Source organism: Gymnodraco acuticeps, unplaced genomic scaffold, assembly GCF_902827175.1.
Source record: "Gymnodraco acuticeps unplaced genomic scaffold, fGymAcu1.1, whole genome shotgun sequence".
Lineage (NCBI taxonomy): Eukaryota > Metazoa > Chordata > Actinopteri > Perciformes > Bathydraconidae > Gymnodraco > Gymnodraco acuticeps.
Genome location: NW_022992222.1, coordinates 657,589 through 675,124, shown reverse-complemented (window position 1 = coordinate 675,124; position 17,536 = coordinate 657,589). Strand labels below are relative to the sequence as shown.

Here is a 17,536-nt window from a genome sequence, read left to right as displayed (position 1 = left end):
CTAGGAACTTTGAGAAAGCCTCTTTTTGGAACAAAGTGACCATCAGCTTGAGCCTCATCTGGACCAGAGGTTGCGCTAGACTTTTTCGCTGCCCGTCATTTTGACGGACAGGATCGTAAAACTTCCGTCAAAATCCAGAATTACCCGTCGGCCTTTACACAACTCTGGGGGGGGCGAAGCATGCTCGTGAACTGTCAACGGGGGGGGGGGGGGGGGGGGGGGAATTCACATGCGCCGTGTTATGCATGGCTGCTGCACCTCGCGGGAGCGTGCACAGCGTCAAGCCAAAACTCACAGACATTTCAATGATTAGTACGGCAGTTAGGTTTGGAAACGGTATAATTTCCTTTTTGGTGGGCACGCATAACACGGCATAACACCGGAGCCTCGCTGCGGGGAAACTTTGGCGCTGTTCCGAGTTTGTTCTAATCTGTCAAAATGACGGACTGCTATCAGATTTGTCCGTCATTGTTAAAAAAAATCCGTCATAGACGGAAAATATTCGGTTAACGCGACCTCTGGTCTGGACACAGTTGAGTGACTCGATCCTTGGTAGGTTCAAAGCCTGCCGAGTCAGCACGAGAACCTTCAGTACTTGGATCAGTTTTTCCATCTACAGTAAGAGGAAATAAACAGCGTTTCACTGTAAGTGGCAAATGTTTAGGTTATAAAGCAGAGTGAGGATGATCAGAATATCAAACAGGATGTGGGCTCTGTTATAGGGAAGCAGTTCTCCGTGCTAATACTCTTCCTCCAAAGTGTTTGTGTGTCTATGAGGTTGGTGAAGTTTGATTTGTATACTATATGTGGGCCTCCAGGGGACTGTGGGAGATTACCTGGGAACTGTGGCCCCTTTGGCATTTATCCACCTGTGAACACATTCCTCTTCCCAAAGGGGCCTACAGGCTGCTCAGTTTCACAGCCTTTGTAGTTTTAATACGACTTGATCATTTTAAGCTTTTTTAAATTGCAATGCTTTGTGCCTGAACTCCGCAGACAAACCGCTTCATCCAAAATCTTGTCAGCCTCGGGCTGACGCTCATTGAGCAGTTCTCAACGATCCACAAAGCACTTTCTGTATGATGTATCTTGTGTGTCATTATCCCGCCCTACCTAATTAATAGAGTCAAGTGTTGTGAGCTGTTTGCAAACTGTTCTTACCTGTGTTTATCTTGGAGGTGATGCGGGATACGTCGATGCGACGAGGGGGTCTTAAGGGAGTAGACGTCCTTTTGGTGCTGGCTTTATGTCTTTCCAAAGGTTTGCTTATCTTGGAGAGGGGAGCAAAGATTCCTGTGAAGAAAAGAGAACATTTTGGCACAGGTTATTAAAAATGGTAAATATACAGAGTGAAAATACAAAAAGAGACAAACTAATTGAATGGGGTTATATATGATACCTTTGAAAACCTGATTGGACTAATAAATACTATGAAGTAGACAATAAGTGAGTTAAATGTGTTTGATCATTAAGTGCTGGGCCGTGGCGTGACCTACCATGTTTGATGCGACAGGTGAAATACAGAACGCCTGCTACCGAGCCGTCGTTCTTCCCCTCCGGTTTGTCCAGCTCCACTCCGGCCCAGAGGCCTCCAGAGAACTCGGTGCTGCCACAGAATCGAAGCCTTCCAACCTGCGCACACATAATTATACACCACAAAAAGTCAAAACTAATTAGCACAGTGTGCAAAACAAATCAAAACCAAAACAAGCAATGTAGCAAAAGAACTTGCTGCACCAAGCGGCGTGCTAAATGACATCTCCATGGTGGGTATTATGTTAAGGGCAGAACCCCCATCAGAAACCCAATAACATTATCATGCGACCATGTCGACGCAAGCAGCAGATGAGACACACTATTAAAAGGGAAAATGGAGATCAAGGCATGAGACTGTGCCAGAAAGAGCAGGGGAGATAAGAGTTTTGATTAGCCCATCTCTACAACTTGGCACACTGTGATTATGTGGCACGAAAGATCTATTAATGGCATATTCTTTATTTACATTTACATGTTTGAGTTTGCATCTATGCTGGCTGACCATACAGCAAGGATACACTGCGGAATACAGCCACATTTAAAAAGAACTGTTAGAATGCGACCAGTGGTTCTGTGTGACCAATTTAACTAAATGTATGATCGATGAATTCGGAGTAATCTTTTTAAAAAAAACAATGTACAAAGTTGTTTACGTGTGCCTTTCTTTTATGTGGCTGAAATATATTTAGCTGCTGCCCCGTCGACAGCAGTATTTTGCCTCGGAGCCTCTAAGCTGGTGCTCCCATCTGTTTCCAAACTGGGGGTGTGCCCATCGCAATTTACTTTTGGTAGTACGCTGACTATGGATAATTAACCTCATACAGCCCCACTTGGGCATATTTGTGCACTGCTTTAAAACTCAAGTTGCTAAGAGCTTGTTATAGCTTTAATGCTTTGTTCTCTATATCCATCCTCAACTATTTCCACATAGAGCATTTCCTTCTAAATGTCTGCAGTAAAGTGACTGCATCTGATATATTTTGCAAGGGCACTGTCCCTGTATCCAGAACGTTGCACTGCACAAAATGATTGTGTTTGGTTTAAAGGATACAAACAAGCCATGGAGTTTTTCTTCCTATACCAGAATGATACATTCGTATGTGGAGACCTTTCTCAAGCGCTGAAAGGCATCGTGGGAATACGTCTCGCTATGAGATTGTCTAATGCCAAACGTATGGTGATTTACAGGCCACCTGCACATATACATGCACTATCATTTGTATTTCACCAGTGCATCCTGCACCTACAGCCTTTGATTTGTCTGCAGTCTACACATACAGCACTTGCATGGTAAATCTGAAAAGCCATAAAGCCAGTGTTAACCGTGACAGACAGGTGGAGCAAATTATCAAAAGCATAAACAGGTGGCTTACACCAACCATTTCACCACGTTACATAATCTCTCATGGTTGTAAAGGCTGTTTTGAGAATCCATTCAAATCTAAGAAAATCCTCAGCCAGAGCACAGAGGCATCAATTTGTCACGATCTCTGTCAAAAGGTTTAGAAAGATTACATGTATTTGATGCCACATTTTGTTATACAGAACCACTTTAATTGTACTTAAATTGTTTTTCAGTGAGCTGTGATGGCACTGCAATGTAAGAGATGTCACGGCAAAAGGAATGTTAAAGTGGCTGCGTAAGTTGACTTTTCCAGAGGGGTAGAACTGGGCAACTGGACACATTAATAAACATTTGACTTAAGACATAGAAATCATGGAGGATGTCAACTAAAGCTCATGCTTTACAACATTGATTGTTTGTAATCACTTTTACAGGGGTCAGTAGTCCAGCCCGAAAAGGGAGGACATGAAGTCTAAGGAGCTCAACTACAATTCCAGCAATATCATGAGCAATACTCTGGTAGTCATCATACTACCGTTTCTTGCTACATGCTTACACCAAAGGCACAAAGAAGTTCAGCGTATAAACTAGTATACAAAAAAAGTACTGAACAAAACCTTAACAGACGGAAAAGCTACATCTTTCTGTGTCTAAGAAGGAATGTTGAAAAAGGCAGAGCGGAAAGAGCCTGTTCCAAGTGTAGAAACATTATAATATTTTCACGGACATTATTTGTAAACCTGTCTCATTCTGTATATTCTGTCTAATATGTGATGGCTCTATGGGCAGAACCATGATGAGAATCACATCAAACTAAAACAGACACAAAGACTAGCACTGTCATTTGTCCCATTGTGGATTGGAGTAATCCAAGTCTTTAAGAGTTCCTATAAAAGTTACTGACATTAATCTCGGGTACTTGGGGTTATTGGCAGAGACAGGAAATGTCATCCTTAAGTGCAAAGACATCTGGAAGTGAGCAGAGAGGATGTCACAGATATTGCTGAACTGAGCCTCTGAGCACGTACTGGCGGAGTTGAAGCACCAACGACTGCAACCGAGATGTTTTTGAGTCCCTGCTGTGGATGTCCTTGCCTGCTTTGGTGAGTCACAAAGCACACTCAACGCCGGCTGGCTGTCAGCCTGATGACTGAAGACACACAACAGTCATTGGATTGGACACATAAGGCCGATTTTGCAAACGTACAGATTTCTTGGGTTTTCATTTTCAGGAAACTTGAGGACAGTTACTGTGCAGCGAGCTCTCAACGTTTTTACTTTTTCATGAACATAGTTAGAAAACTGGAAATGCCATGGCTTTCAAAGCTTGCTTCTTGTCAAAAGGATTACACGTGGCTTAAAGCAAGACACTGATGCCGGGGGGTTAGGCTGAGAAGCCACACCCACTTGTTTATTTGCAGTAAATGAAGGAATTGGGCAGAAAATGGGTTGTTGGATGAATGTCTTTGCCTGAATTCAGAGCCAACGACTGGATTACATAAACGAAGGTTGCAGCAAACTATGCACATGCAAACGTATAGACCCGCCTACACTATGTAATGAAGAGTAAACGGCATGCTTTAAAAGGACATTTTTAAATAACAAACCGTATACACAGTAATGAACTGTGACTGGTCAAGAGTGTTAGTAAATCCTTATAATTACAGTGCTGGCATGCGAGCACTTCAGCTGATTCATTATGTTCTAACATTTACACTCATGGATTGTGTGGGTTTGGACAATAGAGGATGATCCAGAGGCAAAGTGGGAAAGTATGAGCATTTCAAAACTGCCAACACTTTTACCAGACATTTATCAGAATCACTACTTTTGTTGGATAAACTAAGACATGCTCAGATAAATGTTGATGATATGCCAAAACGAACTGTCAAACATAACCCTGAATCCTGGAAGGATGCCAAAAGGGTGTTGCTGAGCAACTGGAAACTATTTTTACTCAGTTGAGGGCTGAAATAATTGTAGAAAATTGAACAAAAGCTTTTGTCTTTGTTTAGGATAAACTACAGCACAGCCGCATGGCACTGATGTGGTTCTAGGAACAAAGCTGATTGTGAAACTTACCTTTTTGATGTTATTGCTGTACTGGCCATTCATGCTTTGCTATTAGGTAGGGGGTGTTGTTAGCACAGTAGGTGTTCTTATGATAAATCAATTAAGTCAAGATCAGTGCATTCTATAATGGCAGGATTTCAAACATTTTATGCACACATTTTTGCAATCAAAGGATAAATGAAGATATAGGTAATTGTTTGTGCCTTTTGATAGTGACCTACCACGCACCTTCTGTCCGGCTATCACCACACGGTCTCCTAGTCGGAGTGCCATGGCGGCGAGCTGGATCCTGGCCTTATTGGAGAGACCAGGGAGGGACTGGGCCTGCAGTGTGAGCGGCAGAGGGGAGCTGGGTCTGGGTAAAGCCCGTCTCAGCAGAGTCCGGAGCTCTTTGGCCATGGCCGCTGCATCGGCCATCTCCAGGGGCATGTCCAGGGGGTCAGGCACAACGTCTGCTGGGCACTGCCCTTTCTCATTCTGTAGGCAGAGACAAGCACAGAAGATCGATGAAAAAAGGATGAATTAGAAGTGAATTTCATCCAACTTTTCTTCTTCACTTGCCAGCATGCCAAGTAAATGTATTATAACTGATCAATATCAAGTAGGTTATCAAACTCATGACAGGCTGCAAGGACAAACAAGTCAAACTTTCTTCTTTGCCTCTATTATCTGAAAGTTCAGTTGTCATTTCTGAAACAAGGACACTGGGCTTAACAGGGTCTTTAATCTCATCTCTGGCAAAGTGTTGTGATAAAAGCAGGTTGTTCTGGGAGAAAAGTGGCGTCAATTAAACTATGTGCACTATTTCAAGGCTGAACTGTACTGAGCTCTACTGCTAGTGTTTTGTCCACTTGTACAACACCTGTAACTTTACCTTCCAGACAGAAAGTGATGGCTTCACTCTACACACCAAACACCCAGCACTTTTGAAACATTGGCTCACTTCAAAACTGAAAGTGGAACAATCGAGTAAGGAATCCCCTACAGCAGCGTGCTGCTAAATGGAAGTATGACGACTTGCTATAGCGATTAAGCAATAAGATGTGTGGCAAGAGAAGCATGAAAGGCCAGCAGCATTTTTCATTTCTCCATCTTTATAAAACTTCCCATTGCTCAAATGCAAGCTTTGTTGTCACAAATGTCTACCGAGTCAGAGAAGAGAAATATCAAATTAATATTTACTCTTCCAAGCCTGGAAAAAGGGATTTTAAAGTTCATTTTTTCTTTAGTATCATGCCTCGTTCTCCCCGGCAAGACAAAAGCTACTTTTTCTAAATGCAATGGACGCCATTTGATGGGTAGAACTTTCAAGTACAACTCAAATCATTGCACATTGTCTATACTGATGCTATATGGTGCATTGCTACATGTTCTACTAAACTTAAGAAAGACACATGTTACATGTTCCAGGCAACATAAAGCTAAAATGGCTTTGCTTTGTTTTGCAGTGTACTCTTTTGGGTAATAATCAGGGGGGCACATAACTTTTTTGTCCTGGTTCTCAAAGGAGCACCTGGAGATGTTGCTTGGTGCTCATCCTTAAAATGAAATAAACCGTAACTTTTGAGGGGGTCTTGACTTTATTTGCCAGACACACGGCACTGAACTCACATGCAGAGGTGAACACAGAACACACATGCAGTGGTGAACACAGAACACACATGCAGAGGTGAACACAGAAAACACATGCAGAGGTGAACACAGAACACACATGCAGAGGTGAACACAGAACACACATGCAGAGGTGAACACAGAACACACAGAGGTGAACACAGAACACACATGCAGAGGTGAACACAGAACACACAGAGGTGAACACAGAACACACATGCAGAGGTGAACACAGAACACACAGAGGTGAACACAGAACACACATGCAGAGGTGAACACAAGACAACATTAGCAAGACCAGTAATCCTACAAGCTGTCATCACTACCCTCCTGACTGTTCTCCTGACTGTCTTCCTCTCTGTCAGACATGGTAGCTGATGATGTAGGCCTACTTCTTTCTCTCTGGTTGAGTCTGCGATTAGCTGCTTGCATCCACAAGTCAACAGCTGGGTTTGGGTCGAAAGTCTCTGTTGTCATCTTAGACAAGTGGATGTAATCAAATAAGTATGTGAACATAACCAATAACCTACCATAGCCAATAACAAATTAATGTAACTTATTTTATTTATGTTGTTCATTCATATCTTATTTTACCTTAACATTTATTTATTTATGCATATTTTTTTATCTCTCCAGTTTTAAAGGATATTTTTGGTTTACTGTCCTATAGTATACATTGGAATGATTTGAAACCTGTTTATCCCAATAATTATAAAGGAGTGCCTTGGAAATATGTGTTTACATAAATTGTGACCAAACCGTTTGAACTTAGACTAAAGTGAACTATCTAAACACTGAGAGTCCTTTACCTCACTGAGCTGTAGTTATCAGTCTCTCAGTCTGACTGGAGAGGACTCTCCCTCCACATCATTGTAGAAACATCTTCTTCTTCCGTTAGAGCAGCTAGCACCAGATTCTAATAACAACAGCGCCGGAACCGGTGCGCCCTCCCTCTCTCCCACGCTCACTCGCATTTTGGCTGTGAGCTGCGGGCGCCAGATAAGCCAACATCCCCCATTTTCATCACTTACAGCGCCCATCGTACAGGGCAAATGAAACGTGTAACCGGGGTGAAAAGGGTGTTACATTTACTTAATTATGAATATCGTTACATCAAGGCCGAAAATTAGGATGAGCCCCAACGGTCAAAAATGTTTTTTTCCCTCCCAGAGCTGCCAGCGCAGCGCCTCCACAGATCTGGCGCCCGAGGCGAACATCTATTACACCAGCGCTACGGGCCGGCCCTGAGTTCATATCATAGGTTCATATGCAACTCGCAAATATCTTTCTCTCTCTCTCTCTCTTCTCTCTTCTCTCTTCTCTCTTCTCTCTTCTCTCTTCTCTCTTCTCTCTTCTCTCTTCTCTCTTCTCTCTTCTCTCTTCTCTCTTCTCTCTTCTCTCTTCTCTCTTCTCTCTTCTCTTTTCTCTCTCCTCTCTTCATGTTGGTACGCAAATGCGCCTTTTTTCAAATGACACGGTGCTCTTTTTTTGGCGGAGGTGCGCATGCGCACCTCCGCACCAGTTATGTGCAGCCCTGGTAATAATCTAATTCATACATTAGTCGTGTTAGGACTTTGATACACCCACAAGCTTGGTCTACACCCCAACTGAAAAGGGTTTGTTGACAGTCAGTCTTGTTTTACTAGAGGAAAAAAAGGAATAACAATATAAGAACTTGTAAAAGAGATGCAACATTTCTCTGGGGCTAATTGGAAACCGAGACTTGACAAACCTTAAACAAAAAACAAGCCCGAAATTAATCTCCCCTCAGTGGAATTTAATCAGTTGCTCAGCAGAGATAAGGAACAAACATCCATTTCTCTAACCCAGAACATCTCGGAATAAAAAGCTGTTTCATATCAACTTTTGCTACAAGAATATATAGAGACTCCGTAATCATCATGGGAATGATTGGATTATGGTGTGTAGTGCTTTGGTGACCTCCAGTGGGAAGATTAGAGCATAGAGTGAACGGGCACCTTTTCTGCTAAGAAACAGCTTTTATTCATATTAAAAAAGTGGTTAATATGAAAGGATAACAGCACAGTGACACGTGGCGATTATAGTATAGGCAGACATGTTCAATAGAGCCTTGATGCCACATTGCCATCTGCTGGGAATCTGCCGTGCATCCTTCAATAAAAAAGGTAACAGTACATCAGGGCTGTTCTTAGCAAGCCCCTCAACAAGGCGTTCAATGATTTCAATTGAGAGGCTCAAGGCAGAAAGACTGAGCACAGAGACACGTTTTCAAGAAACTTCTGGAAATGTGTACTGCAAGCAATTGCCTTTTTGGTGTTATCTGCCAGCGGAGTCAGAAAGAGCCAAGCAAAAAGAATGACTGCTTATCTGAAATGGAATAAAAGTGAGGCCCAACACTTTAACTAAAATATTGCAATCTGTTATATTTGTTGACAGAGCTTAAGGACTTATTTTGCAAAGGTGTTTCCATCAAATTGATGCAATTCTTTGAAAGGAGCAAGGATTCAATAACAGGAAAGGTTTTGAAAAGGTGACGTTGGGGGAGCTGTGGGACTTTCTATTGCCAAGGAAGTACCAATGACATCTGAGATCAAAAACTGTTTGTTGAGAATTAATGAAAAGCTCAATAACATGGTTGTTTCTTTTGTGGTCTTGTTGTGTTAGACAGCATTACATCAGGTGATTTCATTAGGGACACATGTATTTATTTACTGTAAGAGGCCCTATTATGCTCATTTTGAGGTTCATATATGCATTTAGCATCTCTACTGTGACATGTTTCCATGCTTTAATGTTCAGAATGTGCTCTGTTGTTGTTTCTACGTTTCTGATATCCATGGGGATTTTGTCAAACAGGTGTAAATGTCAAATGTGCATGTTGTGTACTTACTCTGAAAGCAGGGTTGGCTCCCAGCTCCAGGAGACATTTGAGAGCCGACGTGCACAGGTTGGACGCAGCGATGTGCAGCGCGGTGCCAAAGTCGAAGTCACTACAGGTGGCATCTACATCTGCAAGAAAGGAAAGACAATCAAGAGCATTTATTCAATGGGAGTTGTTTACACGTTATGATGCTTTCTTATATCATTCTCTAATAGCTGCCTCAGGTTTAGACACTGAGGTGAACCATTCTTTAATATTCACATCCACTCCACCTCACTTTGTGTTTGAACAGATAACTGAGAATAGGCATAGATGAATCCAGAGAACTCAAACAGCAAACGTGCTAACCCTAACCCTGGGAACAGGCCCCAGATCCATTGTTGAGTCACTGCCGCAGCATCTGGCAGCTGTTCAGGGCCAAAGGGGCTCCACAACTGGAGTGAACGAGCCTTTTGTATTCTGGTCTCTCTGGGTGTGTATACATGCTGTGACCACTCAGTGTAATGTTTCTCTATTATAATATTGAACTACAATCCTCATTCACAACGTAATCAGTTCCTATTCAGTAACCACTAGCCACACTATATGATGACACAGCTCTCGTAAATCAAAAGGGTGCACTTTGGCACTACTGCTTTCAAAGCCGCACAAAAGGCAGAACTCTGATATACGATGCAACATTTTGATAAAATATATACTAATTATTCATGACAATATGATGTTGTCACTTTGGTATAATGCAGGACTGTTTTTAGACAGTGTCCTTGTCCACACACTACATGCACCCCTGTGTGTCCAGAGGTGCTTATCATCATGTGCCTTATCGCAGCCACAGTAATTCTTTCAGGCTCACTGAGACTCACCTAGCCTGGATATGAGACAGCATTAGATCTTTTTTTATGTAAACTACGTCAAATAAATATATAAACTGGATTGACCACCACAGTACGCAAAATGTAATATATAACAAAAGTACCTGAGCAATCCACCAGAACATTTTATATATATATGGATATTGGCTACTGAAAAAGAACATCACTTTAAGCATTGGGTCTGTGCGTCCACAAACTGAAACAGATGTGTATGCTGTGCAGTTGTTTCTTTCATACTTATGTGCAATGACGGAAAAAGCATCCACACGCTCTTATAATGCCAAAACCCGCAAAATAAAGCAAAAGTCGAGACAACTTGAAAGGATATGGCGTTCCACTAAACTTGAAGAATCTCGTTTAATTTGGCATATTACTCTCAATGAATATAAGAAAGCACTGCGTAAAGCGAGAGCAGCCTACTACTCTTCATTAATAGATGAGAATAAGAATAATGCAAGATTTCTTTTCAGCACTGTAGCCAGGCTGACAGAGAGCCACAGCTCGATTGAGCCTTCTATTCCCATAGCACTCAGTAGTAATGATTTTATGTGCTTTTTTTAATGATAGAATTGTTACTCTTAGAAACAAAATTAATGACCTCTTGCCTTTGACCAGTATAGTGTTATCAACAGCTCCCGGAAACCTAAGTTCTAATATTACACTAGATAGTAAACTAGAATGCTTTTCAGCCATAAACCTTGAACAATTAAATTCAATGAGTCTCTCTTCTAAACCATCAACATGCATGTTAGACCCAATTCCAACTAAGCTGTTGAAGGAAGTTTTTCCATTAATTAGCACTTCTTTATTAAATATTATGAATATGTCTTTATTATCAGGCTATGTTCCACAATCATTCAAAGTAGCAGTGATAAAACCGCTTCTTAAAAAGCACAACCTCGATCCAGAGATTTTAGCCAATTATAGACCTATTTCTAATCTTCCGTTCCTCTCAAAAATTCTTGAAAAAGCAGTCGCAAAACAGTTGTGTGATTACTTAAAAAACAATGATTTATTTGAAGATTTTCAGTCTGGCTTTAGAACACATCATAGCACAGAGACAGCTCTGGTTAAAGTCACAAATGACATTCTAATAGCCTCTGACAAGGGACATGTCTCTATTCTTGTTTTGCTCGAGCTCAGTGCTGCATTTGATACTATCGACCATGATATCTTATTGCAAAGACTAGAGCACTTAGTTGGCATACAGGGAACTGCTTTAGACTGGTTTAGGTCCTATCTATCTGAACGGTCTCAGTTTATGTGTCAACGATGAATCTTCCACGCAAACCAAAGTTAGCCATGGAGTGCCACAGGGCTCAGTGCTTGGACCTATTTTGTTCACATTATATATGCTTCCGTTAGGCAATATTATAAGGAATCATTCTGTACATTTTCATTGTTATGCGGATGATACTCAACTATATTTATCAATCAAGCCTGATGAAATTAATCATCTAAATAAAATTCAAGACTGCCTTAAGGACTTAAAAACGTTGATGACCTTACATTTTTTGATGTTAAACACGACCAAAACTGAAGTTATTGTACTTGGCCCGAAGAATCTACGAAACAAATTATCTAAGGATATACTAACTATGGATGGCATTAATTTGGCCTCTTGGTGTTATATTTTATCAGGATTTATCCTTTAACGCCCACATAAAATCAATTTCAAGGACCGCCTACTTCCATCTACGTAACATTGCAAAAATCAGGCATATCTTGCCTCAAAACGATGCAGAGAAACTAGTCCATGCATTTGTTACTTCAAGGCTGGATTATTGTAACTCTTTATTATCAGGGTGTATCAAGAAGTCAGTCAAGTCGCTTCAGCTGATTCAAAATGCTGCAGCTCGTGTACTAACCAGAGTTAGGAAAAGGGACCACATTACTCCTGTTCTGGCTGCCTTACACTGGCTCCCTATAGAACACAGGATAGAATTTAAAATATTTCTTCTCGCCTACAAAGCCCTTAATGGGCAGGCGCCATCTTACCTTAAAGAACTCATTATACCCTACTGTCCTATTAAGGCATTGCGTTCCAAGAATGCAGGGTTGTTGCTTGTTCCTAGAGTCTCTAAAAGTACAATGGGAGCGTCTGTCCGTCCTGGGAGAGGGATCCCTCCTCTGTTGCTCTCCCTGAGGTTTCTCCCATTTTTCCCTTTAAACTGTGGGTTTTCTCTGGAAGTGTTTCCTTGTACGATGTGAGGGTCTAAGGACAGAGGGTGTCGTATTGTCATACTGATATTTTGTACAAACTGTGAAGTCCACTGAGACAAATGTAACATTTGTGATATTGGGCTATATAAATAAACATTGATTGATTGATTGATTATCTTTGCTATATTCATTTACTGAAGCAGGCTTTCGGTCAGGACTTTCTTTAAGACAGACTGCAGCGCACAACGCTTTTCACATTCTTCTTTTTACCATCTGAGCTCCAGCAAGGTAAACAAAGGTTCATCTGCTAAATAGTGTGTTTTATAAATTGGCCTCCATACTGTGAAATGAGTGCAAGTTAAAATAAATGTAATCAATGTATAGTAAAGTCCTGCTGCCACTGTCCCAGTCTATCCACACTGCTTCATCACATTTTGAAAGACCTAACCATTTAATGCAACAGCAGCAGAAATAGATCCACCATAGAATACATGACACCTTTCTGGCTAAAAGTGAAAGTGCAAAGGTTAATACATTTAGGCTGCATAGGTTATTTTGGATTGTATTAAATGTAGGTACAGTTGGGCCGTCTGATAGCCGATTTGCTGTAACCACTGCCTAGTAAGCCGGTTCGATCCCGAGCCGACCGAACATTCAGGGAACATCCTCCCCTCCATCTCCCTCTTTCAATTCTAAGATCTCTAATAAAAAAGGCCCTCTTTGGCCCAAAAAGACCTTTAAAACAAAAAAATGTAAGTACAGTGGATCACCTAATAAACTGGCAACACTGTATGCTTGCCACAGTAAAGTGATGAGGCCTAATTGACACCTAATTGACCTGTACCGACTGCTGCGTTGATCTCCACCCTCTCTCCATGGCTGCAGCTCTGCTCTTACCTCCAGGCTGGGAGGCCTGCAGCACCACCCAGATCAGCTGGGGGACGTCAAAGTAGGCAGCGTAGTGCAGAGCCCTCATGTTAGTCCAGCGCGAGCGAAGGTTAGGGTCAGCACCCAAGGAAAGAAGCTGGCGTGCAAACCCAACCGCTGTCTCTGCGTCACCTGAGGAACACAGGAGGAGTACAGGTACTGTACGGCCCGGTAGTGACCTGACACTAGAATGAGTGGAACTCAAGAGCAGTTGATGGATTGTTTTGAAAGTTTGCGTACATTTCAGTTGTTGCTCTCAAATAAATCATACATTGTTACAGATATGTGGAATGACTAATTAAAGAGCCAGCCAGACAAAGACTGTGTGCTTTTTAATTAGTAAACAACGTGTCTGTAATAATGTATGATTTATGTGAGAGTAACTGAAATTAAAGCACGCACCCATCACACCAATAACAATTCATTATTTTCAGTAAGATTTGTATTTTGGACATACACACACAAATAACGTACGTGTTTATTACCATATAGAGAAGGGAAGTGAAATCTGATCACAAGTGGAGATCCATACCAGGTAAAGAAAATGACGTACGTTCACTCGTTACTGCTGTTAATGCCATAAACTGGGCCCATGGAACTCTAGAGACTGTGGGTATGTTTTAAACTGCATACTTTTGATTTGTACTTTTAGTAGATACTGCAGCTGCCCTGCAGAGTATGTCCTGTTTACAGAAGACATGCAGTCTGGACATACTCGTTTGTCCTAACATGGCACCTTAAACGTCTTACATATATCTTCCAAGCAAAGTTTTGGGCCAGAATAGCCAGAAAAGCATGTTGGCTTGCATACTGCGAAATGTGACCGGATGCAGTAGGATTTCATGGCACTTTCCGCATACTGTATTTGACATTCCATGTATCGGCACCAGAGGTCGCGTTAACCGAATATTTTCCGTCTATGATTTGTTTTAACAATGACGGAGAAATCTGAAAGCAGTCCGTCATTTTGACGGATTAGAACAAACTCAGAACAGCGCCAAAGCTTCCCCGCAACGAGGCTCCGGTGTTATGCATGCCCGCCAAAAAGGAAATGATATTGTTTCCAAACCTAACTTTGCCGTACAAATCATTGAAATGTCTCCCCCGTTGACAGTTAACGAGCGTGCTCTCCCCCTCCCCCCCCCCCCCATCAGAGTTGTGTACAGACCGACGGGTAATAATGGATTTTGACGGAAATGTTTAGATCCTATCCGTCAAAATGACGAGCAGCGAAAAACTCTAGCGCAACCTCGAATCGGCACATACTAAATATTTGTTCCTGGCATACTAAATAGTTTTGTTGTGAACATTGAGATAGGGATACAAGATTCTGTTGTTTATACACTTTAACAGCCCAGCTGAGAGTGTCAGTACTAACCGATGCCCTGGGCCCCGGCCTTGCAGCAGTAGTGCAGGAGGCTCATATCCGTCAGACCGTCTCGATCATTCACACCGCAGCCTCTCTTTAGGATCTGTGCAAAGACAAGAAGTGCAGTGAGTCAGTGGGACTGCTAGTGTCACTGTAAACAAGTATTACATAATAGTCTATGAAATTAAACTCCAGGGCACTGATCTGATGAATGACAAGCAAGCTGTTTCTCTTTTAACTCTACTCATCCTTAAATGTGGACGAGAATTGTTAGGCTGGAAACGAGGCATGTATTTCTCAAGGGTAGCAGTTATTAAGTGAGACAGGGAGAAAATTATCTTCAGTTCTACCCTTGAGACAACTGCTTCCCTGCCCAATTTACTGCATTGCAGCTATTTTGTGTAACTCTGCGTGGAGGTGCTTCGGGGGTTGGTTGGCAAAAGTTCATTTTGTTTTGAAGTATTCTGATGCTTTCAGTTATCAAATGTTGTATTTAGCATTGCTTTTTATTGACATGTGACTGATTCAATGAGTAGTAGTTTGTATAGAAGCACATAGACAGTGAACAATGCTGGATGGCGTCACCTCATTGCCGATGAGGTCAATGTTCTTCTGGACCTGGGGCACCCACTGCCTGAGGACAGCGAACAGCTCTGGTATGGTGGTGCTGGGATCCAGGAGAACCTCTCTGCACTGCGGCTCACTCGGGTCAAAGAAGGAGAACTCTGCAGGTGGTGAGATAACAGAAAACAACAGATTAACTCAAATGTAATTCAAGTGAACTTTGGACCTGGGAACCTAAAGCTTTTTGATCCTTTCTCACCTGTGTGTGCATGTGAACAGAGCCTTGTGAGACTCTGCAGCACAGACATACATTAACTTTCTGCAGCACGCCATTCAATCGATTCAATCAAATTAGTAATCTTGGGAAATGCCCTTGCTGTGCTGCAGAGAATGCAATCAGATGTGACAGCAGATGGCCTGCCGTGAACCAAATGAAGCATTACCGAGCACGACGGAAGATGAAAACAAATGGGTTTGGCCTTTCATAGTGAATGCCAAAGCTTATCATGTAACCTGGTTCAAACCTGCTGCCTTTGCTTTACCGACTGCATCCATTTAAGACTACATTATCATTTGTGATATTCTGGTCCACATTACATTTAAACAGATATCCCCTTTACATGTTTTGGGTTATATAAATCATGTGAAGCTGGATGCTCTCTGTCAAGCCCACTGAGCAGCATGAGAATACAACAAGTGAAACTGAGAATAGCAAACGTATTTACTATTTGAAAATGTAATAGTTTACAGAATCAATCTGTAAGACATGTGTCATTACTTTGTGTTTATCTTTCACAATATAAAAAATGATCAGCAAGAAATGTATCCCTGTCACCCTTCACTGGAGTCAGTGGCCAGCAGTTATTGAGTGCAGTCTCAGGACTTAATTATGTGCTGTCTGCAGGGGAATTACCATCATCATTGATTATTTCTACTTAAAATGTTGATTAGTCCCACCTAGTGGGGCATTGATATAGATCAACAATCGTGACTCATTGATAGTTTTTAATGTTTCCAGCTGATCATTTTCTTTATCTGCATGATTATAATACACAGTGAAATGTTTTTCAATTGGCAGTCATCGAGGTGTTCATTGCAGAGAGGGTTTGAACCTAAACTCCACTCAAAGGAAGGCAAACCGGTTTGTGGCCACAGGGACAAGTGTTACTCTACAAATAGTCATAATATTAGTGTAGTCTAATATTTATTTGCAACCATGCAGGAATAACAATTTGTACACAAAATGAATAGACATGCAGAGAGATAAAAGCTTTAAATGTGCATTTAGAATGTGTTATGAATGAAACTGTGAACGGTCTGTTGCAGCCCTAACTGAATGTGTGCATGTGTGTGGATGCTCACCGCAGTCACTAGGCATGGGTGCAGAGGCCACCTGATGGATAACGGGCCGCTGATGGGAGGAGGCCCAGTCCCGCAGAGCGTCTCCCTCAACAGGCTCTGCAACATCCTCCTTTGTCATCTCCCCCTCAGGGCCTGGGGCAAGAACACAACCAGGAGACTTATTCTGAGGACTCCAGGAGCTCTCACTTTACCGCAGCAGTGAGACCTGGTTTTAAGAGACATGACTTCATTGAAAATTTGAGTTGATCTGCCACCATCTTTACTAAAACCGTCAGATTCTAAATGTTCCCTTTTGTAATTAATCAGAAAATTGGGACTGATTAAATCTCAAGTGGAATATGCTAGTCAGACACAAACTCCCAGGCAGTAAAATATCACAGCACTATTAGGCTTAATATTGTTATTTAGTGTGACAGTCTTTTCATCTTCCTGAAGTATATTGCAGAATATAAATACATTTAAAAATAACTATAACCCACGCTACTGGAAAAGTAGTATTATTATGATATTGTAATATGAGCAATATGTGTGTTCTTTATACAAGGTCAAATGTGATCATGTGTGGTATGGTAAATGCATGAGGCTTTAAAGACAAGTTTGCTCTATCAAACCAAAACCATTTGATAATTCGGCCTAAGAATTATAAACACAGAAAGTCTGAATCTTAAAAAAAAAGTCAAACTTTTATTTTGAAGGCCCGATTTTCTAACGCTGTGCATGCAGTCGGCGTTGGACTGGAAGTACCGGAGACCATAAACGGTTTTGAAAACTTCTGTCACATAGTGATCATCTTCTCAATAAAATATCTTTGCTGATGTTTTTCCGAGTCTTCTGGCCTTTGATCAGAATCA

General features: G+C 41.7%; 1 protein-coding gene across 4 annotated transcripts in view; it reads right to left on the bottom strand.

Moving 5' to 3' along the window:
• The window catches only part of LOC117539722 (CAP-Gly domain-containing linker protein 4-like), a 36,819-nt gene that overhangs the window by 12,054 nt on the left and 7,229 nt on the right, over positions 1-17,536 (bottom strand). For all 4 annotated transcript variants that reach the window (XM_034205989.1, XM_034205988.1, XM_034205991.1 and 1 more), the window contains 8 exons: positions 16,686-16,817; positions 15,345-15,484; positions 14,769-14,862; positions 13,361-13,522; positions 9,438-9,556; positions 5,183-5,431; positions 1,497-1,632; positions 1,162-1,293 (listed from right to left, as the gene is read on the bottom strand). In XM_034205989.1, coding sequence (XP_034061880.1) covers positions 1,162-1,293; positions 1,497-1,632; positions 5,183-5,431; positions 9,438-9,556; positions 13,361-13,522; positions 14,769-14,862; positions 15,345-15,484; positions 16,686-16,803 — 1,150 coding nt within the window. In that variant the 5' untranslated portion in view covers positions 16,804-16,817. The remainder of the gene's footprint in view (positions 1-1,161; positions 1,294-1,496; positions 1,633-5,182; positions 5,432-9,437; positions 9,557-13,360; positions 13,523-14,768; positions 14,863-15,344; positions 15,485-16,685; positions 16,818-17,536) is intronic.